Source organism: Chanos chanos, chromosome 3 (assembly GCF_902362185.1).
Source record: "Chanos chanos chromosome 3, fChaCha1.1, whole genome shotgun sequence".
Classification (NCBI taxonomy): Eukaryota; Metazoa; Chordata; class Actinopteri; order Gonorynchiformes; family Chanidae; genus Chanos; species Chanos chanos.
In genome coordinates this window covers 36,312,526-36,323,948 of record NC_044497.1, presented here as the reverse complement: position 1 = coordinate 36,323,948, position 11,423 = coordinate 36,312,526, and the positions used below count along the sequence as shown (strand labels likewise).

Below are 11,423 nucleotides of genomic sequence, written 5' to 3'. Positions count from 1 at the left end.
GGCAAGTGGCAGTGTGTGTTCCATCACAGACATGTCCATGTCTTAACACACTGCATAGCTCAGATAACTAGACAGCCCCTGCAAAGCTGTAACCCCCCCCCCCCCCCAACTTAACAAGCACATTACACCTGCTCTACAAAGGAGAGAAGGATGTCTACTACGTTGCCATCCTTTGGTGACCGTCAAAATGAAGTGTCAACATGAAGTTTTAACACAACACTTCACAGCACAAGTGTCAACATAATGTGTCTTAATGCGTTCTTCAGATGACTGGAAATCTGCTGGATGGATGCGACTCCGTCCATCCATGAGAAATTCTATTGATAGTGAAGTACAAATGCCTTCTCTGGAGCTGTGTGATAATCTTTCTAAATCATTATCATGCTCATCCAACCAGCGACCATTTATGTGCCTTGGATAGGGGCACTGTCAATCTGTCTTCCTTACGTCTCTCGTTCAGACAAAGGAGATCGCCCAGTAGGGTTTTATATTTTAAGGCGTCCTCTAAGGGGTCGAGCGGTCTCACCATGTTAGAAATATGTTCTGAACAGCGTAACAGAAACAACAGAACCGTTCTTTCTGCGAAACAAACGCTGGATCCTGAAGGTGTCTTTTGGCGTTCATTAGACACACACTCATCCACTTGTTAAGAGTAGGAGCACTCATTTCACTCGCACAGCCTCCACCGTTTTACTTCCAAAGGTAAACGTTATGGTTCAGTCAGGAGTTGATGCACTCCAGTTTGATCGTAGTATCTCCATAGTATCTCAGTCTCTTCTTCTTGAAAGTGCCTTCTTATGTTGTGGACTCATCAGTCAGCTGATTCAGATTGGCTCATCTTAGTGTCAGAACAGTGCACAAACGCGCTGGTCAAGGATGTATAAAGCATAGCTGAACTTAACGCGTGTCTTTCCCCCAGATTTCCATGCCTAGACCACTTTTGAGACAGTTTACTTTGGACTGTGCCCAAAGTTGGGCACTTTGTTACCAACAAGCCCCAACAATCACCACTTTTCCAAAGTCAAAAAGGCTCCTGTCAACAGGCAAGCAAAAATAGTGGTTATTTGGAGCTGCTGAGTATTTTTATACATGACCATAATGTTTGAACTGTGCTCTGAAGATCTGTGATTAATATAGCAGCAGTTTCATCTTTTAGTCATCAGTTTGTGTGTACATCAAGCCATGCTTATTTACATGTTTCATGAGGTTTTTATGACTATTTACTTAAAATAAAGCTGTGGAAGTTTAAATGCATCCTTTAATGAATGAGTAACCTGTTTTCAATTTCTCTGATATCTCAGTAATGACTGAGTAACCTGTTGTCCCTGTATTCTCTGCATGTTTCCCAGTCGTGGAAAACATTGTCCATGTGTCTCATCAAGCTGAAAGCCCAGCTTCTGCTGTAGGAAATCAACAATTCTTTAAATATTTAAGAACATTTAAGAAGCTCACCATTATAGGAATGTGTTTGGTTCTGAATTGTAGTTTCATTCCCCACAGCAGTTTGCATGCAGAAATTCTTGAATGATTTCTTCACAAAAAAAAAGAAAGGAAAAAAAAAAAGAAAAAACAATGCTACAGTACACTCCTCCAGATATCAGTGTAGAGTAGGGGTGGGAATCACAGAGTAACTCACGATACAATACTATCACGATACGTTGCCCACAATAACGATGGTATCACAATACAGTGATTCTGCGATACTTGATACATTGCGAGACAATCATCTATGATATAACACGACATCTGTGTGACTGAAGAGGAAAAAAATACCCCTAAAAAGGGAAAAAGCAGGAATTATGTATTTATTCTCTGCATTGTGATGTCAGTTTCACAGAATTTGACAAGTGAGATGAAACAATGTACAACAAAGTGCTTAGAGTCTTAGCTTAGTGCCTCTTTAACACACATACACACTCTGACTGCAACTTGTCCACGTGTGAAAATGTATTAAATGATGTGTTTTTCCTTAATAAAGGGATACAAGGAGACATTTACAAGCAAAATGATTTAGAAGGTACAATAGGTTTTTAATTATTTCTGCCTCAAACTGTATTTATTTAATAATTAAGTAAATATATTTATATGTATATAATATATGAATATATTTTAAACTGCATAAACAATATAAACAGTATGAACACCTCTATGATAAATTAGTTCTTAGTTTTAAATGGCAAAAAAAGTCTGCTCAGTCCGTTTAGACCACATGTGTCAAAATCCAGTCTTGGAGGGCCAGGGTCCTGCCGGTTTTTGTTTTCACCTCTTAGGTACCTGTTGATTTTCACCTTGAAAATAGGTGTGCACACTCTTCAGCCAATCAGAGATTGTATTTAGTTGGTTGATGAGAAAAACAGCAGGTCCATGGCCCTCTAAGACTGGATTTTTACACCCTTGGTTTAGACAGAAAGGATATCAGTGGTCCAGCAGCTTTTGCCCTTTGCACTGATCACATGATTTATTTTGGTGTAGCTGCATCAGTATAATATTGTGCAAGAAAATATCGTGATATTACACTGTATCGATTGTTTCTCCCACCTCTAGTGTAGAGCTGAGCGATAAAGAGAGGAGATGTTTTTGGCCAAAATAAAATTTGAAGGCAAAGTTATTAACTCACTAGAACGCAATAGATGATGGCAGAATGTATCTGATCCTATTTCACTAAGTAAATGTATTCAGAATCATAAAAATGTCGGCTCTATTCTTTATCTGTTTCGCTATAGTGTCACGAATGACAGTTTTGCTCCGAGATGCATGGAGATTGATTTCTCATTACTGTTATATTGATTTTCGTGAGTAAAACGTGCCATAAATATAAGTTGGGATTTCATTATGTATCATGGATGTCTCACATATCACGTTTGGATGGACTTGATCTTTCGTTAATGTGACAAGATGGATCTGTTCTTTATCAATCTTAGAGGAGCCCCATTGACTTCCTCCTGAGCTGTCCAGTCACAACACTGTTCAGCGCTACTGGTCTCATTACCCCATGCCTGTAGGTCAGTGGTGCCCAGGATGAGCATCTGGCCTCTTGGCTTCATCGCTTTGATTGATGAAGGGGTTGTATTGTGAGAGATTTCGCTGTATGCTGAGGTCTTCTTAAAGATACACACATCTACTATAAAACACACACACACACACACACACACATAAATGGATATATGTATGTGCCATACACACATTTTGTGTCTAAAGACTGATTTGCTTTACTTGTCATTAGAATGTCAGCACTCTTCACCTCATGAATTGTATAAAATCGAACACAATTTGTTTAGTTTAATTAAAGCTATTCCCCAGGACAAGGCCCTGCAAGGCCACAATTTAACTGGGCTACTGAAAGATGCCAGACAGCTTTCCAATGGAGATTCAATCCAATCAGACCTTTCACTTCAAGCAAGTCAGGTCAGTGTGCGTGTGTCAGCATGCGTACGTGTGCATGCATGTGCGTGTGCGTGTGTGTGTGTCTGTGTGTGTGTTATTTCCAGCTATGTATTAACAAGCACCCTGTGCTACAGAGCGTCGTTTATCTGAACTCTGTAATGGACAATGGACTACAGTGTGTCTGAGTATTTGTTTTCATTAAAGTACCAAGATAAATAAAAGAAGAATGTCATTATCCCCGGTTTTCCTCCAAACTCACTTCACTGTACGTTCAGCTTTAGGCTTATCCATAACAATAATTTTTATACCACACACCAGTTATAATTCACTCTGATGAATCTACTCTACTCATATTCATAGACTCTGTATGTGTATATGAGTACAGTGTGTTCACAGGCAGACCCCTGCTGTGCATATATTCACTCACTGTTCATCTGCACTGACGGCTGAATCTGCCCAAAGTGCTTTGCTGCACAGACAGTGCCAGCTGTACCCTCTTTACCCACACAGCAGCAGTGGCACCGGGCGCCCGGCGGCTCACTCGTGCCCACCTTCTCTCCACAGACCACCTGCTTTGGCCATTGCCCCAGGGAGCGTTCATTTCACCCTCTACGCCACGTTTTTACCCCGCAGCGGGGCCATCCAGAATCCAGTTGCCGATATCCTGGTAACTCTGACAGGGGATAGCCAGCTGCTCCTGCCCGTGAGGATAAAAGAATCCTAGCTACAGTTGGAAGCCCGCTGTAGAGTGCATGCTGAATCTCTGACCCTCAGAATGAACCACTGCCTGTAAGAGAAGAGAGACATGCCAAGAGCAAGAGAGAGAGAGGGGGAGAGAGAGAGAGAGAGAGCGAGAGAGAGAGAGAGAGAGAGAAAGAAAGAGAGAAGATTTAGCCTTTCATGCTGTCAGTCAATGTTGTTTGTAGCTTTATTGCTGTGTTGAAAAGTGGAATTCTTTGAACTGGGGGGCAAACATTGTACTGTATTTTTTTCCTCAGCTTTGTGTCCCTGTTGACTCTTTGTTGTGCATGTCTAGTCTATTGATATGAACCTGCATTGGTGACTATGTCAAGTTAAAATACAAACTCAGATGCAACTTTTTTTGGCTTTCTCTGGGTATTCATTTTCATCAGACAGCCATGACAGATTTGGCTTCTTGAACAAAGAGGGAATTTCGATAGTAGTGGGGTTTTTTTGTTGTTTGTTTGTTTTTAATGTTTGGAAGAGTCATATTCATTACTCATTACTCATATGTCTATGTGTTCTGACCCACAGGCCAATGGCTGTAAGGTATACAATAATGCACCAGGGCAGTGACCAAGAATATAGGTCAAAAGGCAAAAATAATTGTATAAAGTAATGCAACCGTAGATGATAATGGGGGTGGGGTGGGGGGTTTTCTAGTATTTTCCTGCATATTTCGTGTATGCTTTTATGAGAAATGACACTCTCATTAAGAAGATGGATGGATGAAAAAAGATGAACCAACCGAGGAGAGTATTTGAAGCAGGAGACAGAAGAGTTAGGGGATTAGAGGCTGCTGTGTGTGTGTGTGTGTGTCTGTGTGTGTCTGTGTGTGTGTGTGTCTGACTTTTCATGTTCATGCTTATCTGGTGCTTAGTCCACACACTCTCACACAGCTTCAGGCCAACATTAGAGTGCCTGGAAGTGTTGTCACTCATGCACGCTGACATTAACGGAAAGAGACTGTTGAACGCATCCTCAGAGAAGGATTAGGAAAGAGTTTTCAGGGTGGCAATGAGCATTACACACGGCACCGCACAGCGCCACGGCTTCCATTCCGGCTCCATTTGGCTCTTTTTCCGCCACTGTTCGGCTCCATTCTGGCTCCTTGGGGGCACAGTTTCCTAAAGCTCTCCTTCCTTCTTCTTTCTATCCTCAAGTCCCAGCCAGGCTGCCTCCATCCTCCGAGTGGCATTACTGCTGCTTGCATAAGCGATGCTGAGTGGGATTTTTCTATTGACTTTTGGCCTCATTTCCATACGATGGTGCCACTGGGGAATTGCAGTGGGTTGTGTGGAGGATTAAAACCACGCTCAGAAACTCACCCTAAAATTAACCCGGCCATCAAACGCCAGTTGCCGTCTCCAACCTTAGAATGTGCCGATCGATGTTCAGTGGAGAGGAATAAAAAGGCTTGGGCTGACAAGAACGTGTTTACCTGAATACACACTGCTGTGGTCATATGGGTTTTTTTGTTTGTTTGTTTTTTTAATTATTATTATTACTCTTGTTATATTCCATGTATTGAAGAGATCAGTAGAGAGTGAAGTCAAATAGTCCCTCAGTGCTATCCATCTCTGTCAACCTCTTGTTGAGAAAACATAATTACCATACATCCCTCACTCACTTTTTTTCATCATGGTTTGCCATCCTAACAGTAATGATGATAAAAACACTCATCTGCTCACTACTGGTAATAGATCAGTTCAGTCACTCAGGTGAAATGGTGAATGCGTGCTTTTAAAAAGATGAGAGTTATGAAACAATCTATTGCCTTCACCACAGGTCTCTTCCTATATGAGTTTTAAAATAGGTTGACTGCTTTGATGATGAGATGAGAGATTTGTTTTGTTTTGTATTGTTTATATATATATGTGTGTGTGTGTGTGTGTGTGTGTGTGTGTATTTCTGCATCTTTCCATCTCTCTGTCTCTCTCTCTCTCTCTCTCTCTCTCTCTCTATATATATATATATATATATATATATATATACCAGTTGTCAGCCTGGTGGCATGCATTAAATATGAAGGAAGTATGAACAGTTACAAAATTCAGTCTCTGTTGTGTTTTTACAACAGTGAACGGCAAATCATTTATTATTAAATGTATTTTTGCCACTTGGATAAACAAGCTGGACCCCTCATCCAAATTTTAGTTCACTTTACCCCACCCTGTCAGTCTTTATCCCCTTCTCTATCTACCTTTGCTTTGTCTCCTCCCTGTGCTTCCTCCTCTTCCTCCTCCCACACCCGCCTACTCCATCTTTTCCTCTCCTGATGGAAACTTGCTCACAGTAGGAAACTACTTTTGCATTTGCTTTTCTCTCTTCATGTCTCTCTCCATTCTCCTTGGGTAATGATGTCTTGCTCTCTCTCTCTCTCTCTCTCTCTCTGTCATGATGGACATTCGTTCACAGTGGGAATCATACCCTTGTCTAAGCTGCTCTCTCTCTCTCTCTCTCTCTCTCTCACTCCGAGTTCTTCTGGGGTTATCTCTCATGTTAGGAACACATCGCTAATGCTGTGCACTTGCCAGAACACATCTGGCTTGCTGTAACCCTTTCCTCATGCCGAGTCACTCCGATTACAGCAGAAGCCTGGAACGGCCAGCCTACCTCTTTTTCAGCCTCGTCCTGAATTATTGAACATGTGCAAAGTTGTTGTCAATGGCAGGGTTCAAGCAAGACCAGCTTTGCTAGATGGCTTTATTTACTTTAGCCTTTTAGCATATCATCCTCTCTCCCTGGGCTCAGATCATTGAGAACAGCGTGTGTGTGGGCTTCTTTCCAGCATGGCTTTTGACCCTTAGTGTTTGGGTAGTACACCTGCAGTGGACGAGATGTTGGTTTTACTGCTGGGATTCATCTAAAAGCTTGAAACGTCATGTCATCCAATATCATATGATTGAAACTGTTTCTAAATCATTTATCATGTCAGTCATGTGGTCTAATCTTTTCCCTTAGCATTTTCATTTCATCTCAGCTCAATTAAACTCTTCAATTCATTATAAAGTTCTTGAATATGTATCTCAAGGCTGAAATAAACCAGAAATGCTGAGGATTGTACTGAATTCCATTCTTTTTTTTTTTCTTTTTTCTTCCACTAACAATCATTCTTCAGTTCAGTAATAAAAGACAACAAACCTCAAGTACATTCTTCTGCCGCTTTAAGAAGAAGTGACTCCTCCACAGCGATGGTATGGCAAGAATGAACGAGAGGCATGTGTCACGGAAAGCAAGCCAAACGCTGGAGCAAATCTGTCCTCGGTGAAACATACCCCTGCCAAAGCCGTTAGGCCTGCTCTCTGTCCCACGCAGTATTGAGAGATACAGACCGAGTGGACACAATAGCATCAGTCTTTCCTCTGGCAATTAGGCAGAGTACTGGAGTACTGCCCATTCTATTGCTAATCAAGTCAAATCCGTCCAGATTCAATGACTGTTACTGCTCCCTCCTTTTCTGACTAAGGGTGGTTTAGTATAGAGCTTTTGGTCAGTGCCAACAGCTCAAGGATTTTTTTCCTTTTCTTCCGCAGAAAACTTAAGAAAGATGACTTGTGGGCGTTCTATTTTCTCTTATATATATGTATATATATATATATATATATATATATATATATATAGACACACACACACATATATATTTAAGAATGACTCGGGGACAGTTTCATATACACCCTTATCTGGACAAGTTTATTAAGTAAGAATGAAACCGTGGGAGTATGTGAAGCGAGTCCTTGCAAATATTTGATGAGAAAAATAATATGGATTTATAGCCTTTTTCTCACTCACTGTCATCCTCTCCCTCCATTCCTCTTTATCACTCCTCCGCATTGTTGAGGAAAAGGTCGATCTCACTCCTCACTCTCAGCGGCCTAGGCATGTTAAATGTGTCAACTCTAAGCTTTAACTTTCTGTCTCCTTTCACATCATCCTTGATTCTGATTTAAATCGGAGTTAAAGATATTTTATCCCAGGAAAAACTGGGGGGTTTATGCCATTCCTCCTCATCACGCAGGGCTTTATTGTAGGATAAAGCACTAAACTGTGGCGTGAGAGAGAGAGAGAGAGAGAGAGAAAGTTAAAAGAGGATTCCTTTAGTACATTGTGTCCAATTTCATTCTGTCCTTGTGAAATTTTTACTCAATGCCCTCTTCTTTCTTTTTCTTTTCTCTTTTTATAGATCCTGCAGTGTCGCCAGGGAAAGGTAAGCTCAAAGACGTGCGTGTGTGTGTGTGTGAGCGTGTGTGTTGTGTGAGGCACGAGCGTATGAACGTTTGGATGTGTTCGCGAAGCCAAACGTGGTGGAGCAGATGTGCCTACTGCCTGAGTGAAATGTTTTTGCCTTTGAGCACTGACCAGGTGATGTTAAATACAAAATGTCTAACATCAGCTTTTATCTTTCACAATTCTTAACTCAGTCAAGCTTTAGTTGTCTTAAATTGCAGATATTTTTGCTTAAGAACACAACTTTAGTGTTAATGTGTGCTAAACACTTGTTCCAAATGACATCCTAGATCCCTCAATACATCACTGAAAGTTAAAGTCATAAAAGATTCATAGAACTGTATTACTGTTCGGTATCAATAAACACCAGAATCCCATCTTTACAACCATGAGCATTAAAACACTTTTGGAAGAGCACTTGTGTTTTTGTTGTGGAGTCTGCTCTAGTGGAAAAGTTTTATTTTCTAAAGTGATTAGAAGTGAAATGGAAGAAGAGGCAGTTACTGCAGACTTAAAATTCTATAATTCTGTAAGTTTCAGAAATGAGCTATGCGAAATGAAGATGACAAGACAAAATACACAATTTTCTTCCCCTTGTTTTGCAAAATTTTGGTATAGAACAACACAATGGCTAATCAGTTTACTTATGTTTTTTGCTTGTTGTTGGTTGCGACTTTGTTTTAACCCTGGGGATGGCAAAACATGGACTTGGTGATTTGATCTAACTCTTCCATACTCTGAGCTTGAAGTTCACAATGATACAGAACCCATTAACAAAATACAGGCATGTTTGTAAATGTAGACAATGAAACAACCACAGCAGCGAATGCATGCACACACACACAAACACACACACACACACTCTCACACACTCAATGTCACACACATGCGTGCACGAGCACACACACACACACACACACACACACACACACTCACACGCACGAACATACGCAAACACACTCACTCATTCTCACACTCTCACACACACGCGTGCGCCCACACACACACACACACACACACACACACACACACACTTTTTGTTTATGATGAATAGACTGGGTCACGTCAGACAGACCCATAAAGTTATGTGATGTAGTGGAGGTTGATGGATGTGGGATGTTACTGGAGGCTGGCAGCAGCTACATCACTTGTCTGCAGCTTTGATGCCATAAATACACACACACACACACACACACACACACACACACACACACACACACACACATACACACACACCTACATCAAGCAAAAAGCAGCCTGATTGTCCCTGTCATAACCTGGTGAAGGAAAGGAGCATAAATAAGACACTAGTAGAGTGTGATGCACATACTCAGCATTCATACCTGGTCCATAACACAGACAAACATACACTGAGACAAACACAGACTTACCCAGACACGGACGCTTTCACGCATGCAAACCAGCTATAGTCAAAAGTCTTACAGACACATCTCTGTCTATCGTTGTAGTCTGAGTGAGACTCTCTCTCTCTCTCTCTGTCTCTCTCTCTCTCTCTCTCTCTCTCTCCCTCCCTCTCCCTCTCTCTCTCTCTCCTTCTCTCACCCTCACACACACACACAGATCTTGTGTTTTAAAGGACTGAGCTTGCGAGGTCTTCTGTTTTAGAGAGCAGCCCACAGAAATTGTAGGCTGTATAGCAGCGTGCGCGCGCGTGTGTGTTAATCCCAGTGGACAGTCTCTCAACAGTGTCGCTGGCAGATTGGCCTGGTCTTCACCTGCCTCATTATATCAGCATGACAACCATGAGTCTCTCATTACAGCTTGACCTCCACACACACACACACACATACACACTGCTTGCTCTCTCTCTCTCTCTCTCTCTCTCTCTCTCTCTGTCTTTGACTCTCTTCTCTCTCTACTCCTCAGTATGTTTCTCTTTCTAAGTGTCTTCTTGTTCTATCACAGCTCTCTCTCTCTCTCTCTCCCTTTCTCTCTCTCTCTCTCTCTCTCTGTTTCTTTCTGTCTCTGTGAATAAAATAAAATGTATTTATAGCACATTCTGGAAAAACAGTCTCTAGGAGACATTTCTCTAATTTCATTTTCAAAATGCCAGCGATAAATTTATCAAATAGGCTGAATCGAATCAGAATTTCACACAAATGCATCTCTCATATGGCTCCTCAGGGAGTAGTGGATACTGGATGAGAGAGAGATAGATAGAGAGAGAGAGAGAGAGAGTTGTAAATAATTATGCTTTGGCAGTACAAATGTGCAAATCTTCCTGGCACACTAACATATTTTGTTGAACTGAATTGAAGTGAAAAGACAAAGAGGGTACCTATTTATCATACATATGCATTTACAAAAGGATTTTTACTTTATAAACAGGAATGCATCTCTAAAGTTTATTCTTAGAAATACAAATTTTCTTTGACAATACATTTCTTGCATTTTATTGTTACTTTCCATTGACTTCAGAACTGAAAAGGGCTGCATTTTGACAAACTTTGTTTGCAGCTCTTCTGACAGTTTTAGAATTTCCAGTGTGCAGTGTGTGTGTGTGTGTGTGTGTGTGTGTGTGTGTGTGTGTGTGTGTGTGCGTGCGTGCGTGCGTGCGCGCGCATGTGTGCACATGTGTGTGTTTGTTTCTGTGAAAGTTAGAATGTAGGGATTTCACGCAATTAGACTCATTAAATCTTCTGTCTTTTTGTGTGCGAAGGTTAAATCCAATTGTCCAATCCCAATTTTGTCACCGCTGGGAACACAGCTAAGCACTCTGCTCGTCAATTGGTTGACAGGATAATCAATTAATCACAACAGCAGTTCATTGATTTTCTGACTTGTCAATATGCTTTGTAAAGACTTCCTCATTCAGACTCTCTTTACACATCTTCAACACCCATATCCACAAATTACTAGGATCTCCCGTTCCCTCTCTGTCTCTCTCTCTGTCTCTCTCTCTCTCTCTCTCTCTCTCTCTCTCTCTCTCTCTTGCTTCGTCTTTCTCTTAATTGCTCTCTCTCACTTCCTTAATATTTTTCTTTCTGTCTCGATTTAAAACTGTATTTATCTGCTAGCGCTGGTGAAAAGCTGCTTCCCTTTAAAAGCTG

The 11,423-nt window shown here is 41.2% G+C and overlaps 1 protein-coding gene across 1 annotated transcript in view; it reads left to right on the top strand.

Moving 5' to 3' along the window:
• Positions 1-3,343: 3,343 nt before the first annotated feature.
• LOC115806944 (cadherin-4-like) overlaps positions 3,344-11,423 on the top strand; it is a 131,048-nt gene continuing 122,968 nt past the window's right edge. The window contains exons 1-3 of the mRNA XM_030767801.1: positions 3,344-3,405; positions 3,949-4,087; positions 4,660-4,669. Of these exons, the coding sequence (XP_030623661.1) occupies positions 3,344-3,405; positions 3,949-4,087; positions 4,660-4,669 (211 nt within the window). The remainder of the gene's footprint in view (positions 3,406-3,948; positions 4,088-4,659; positions 4,670-11,423) is intronic.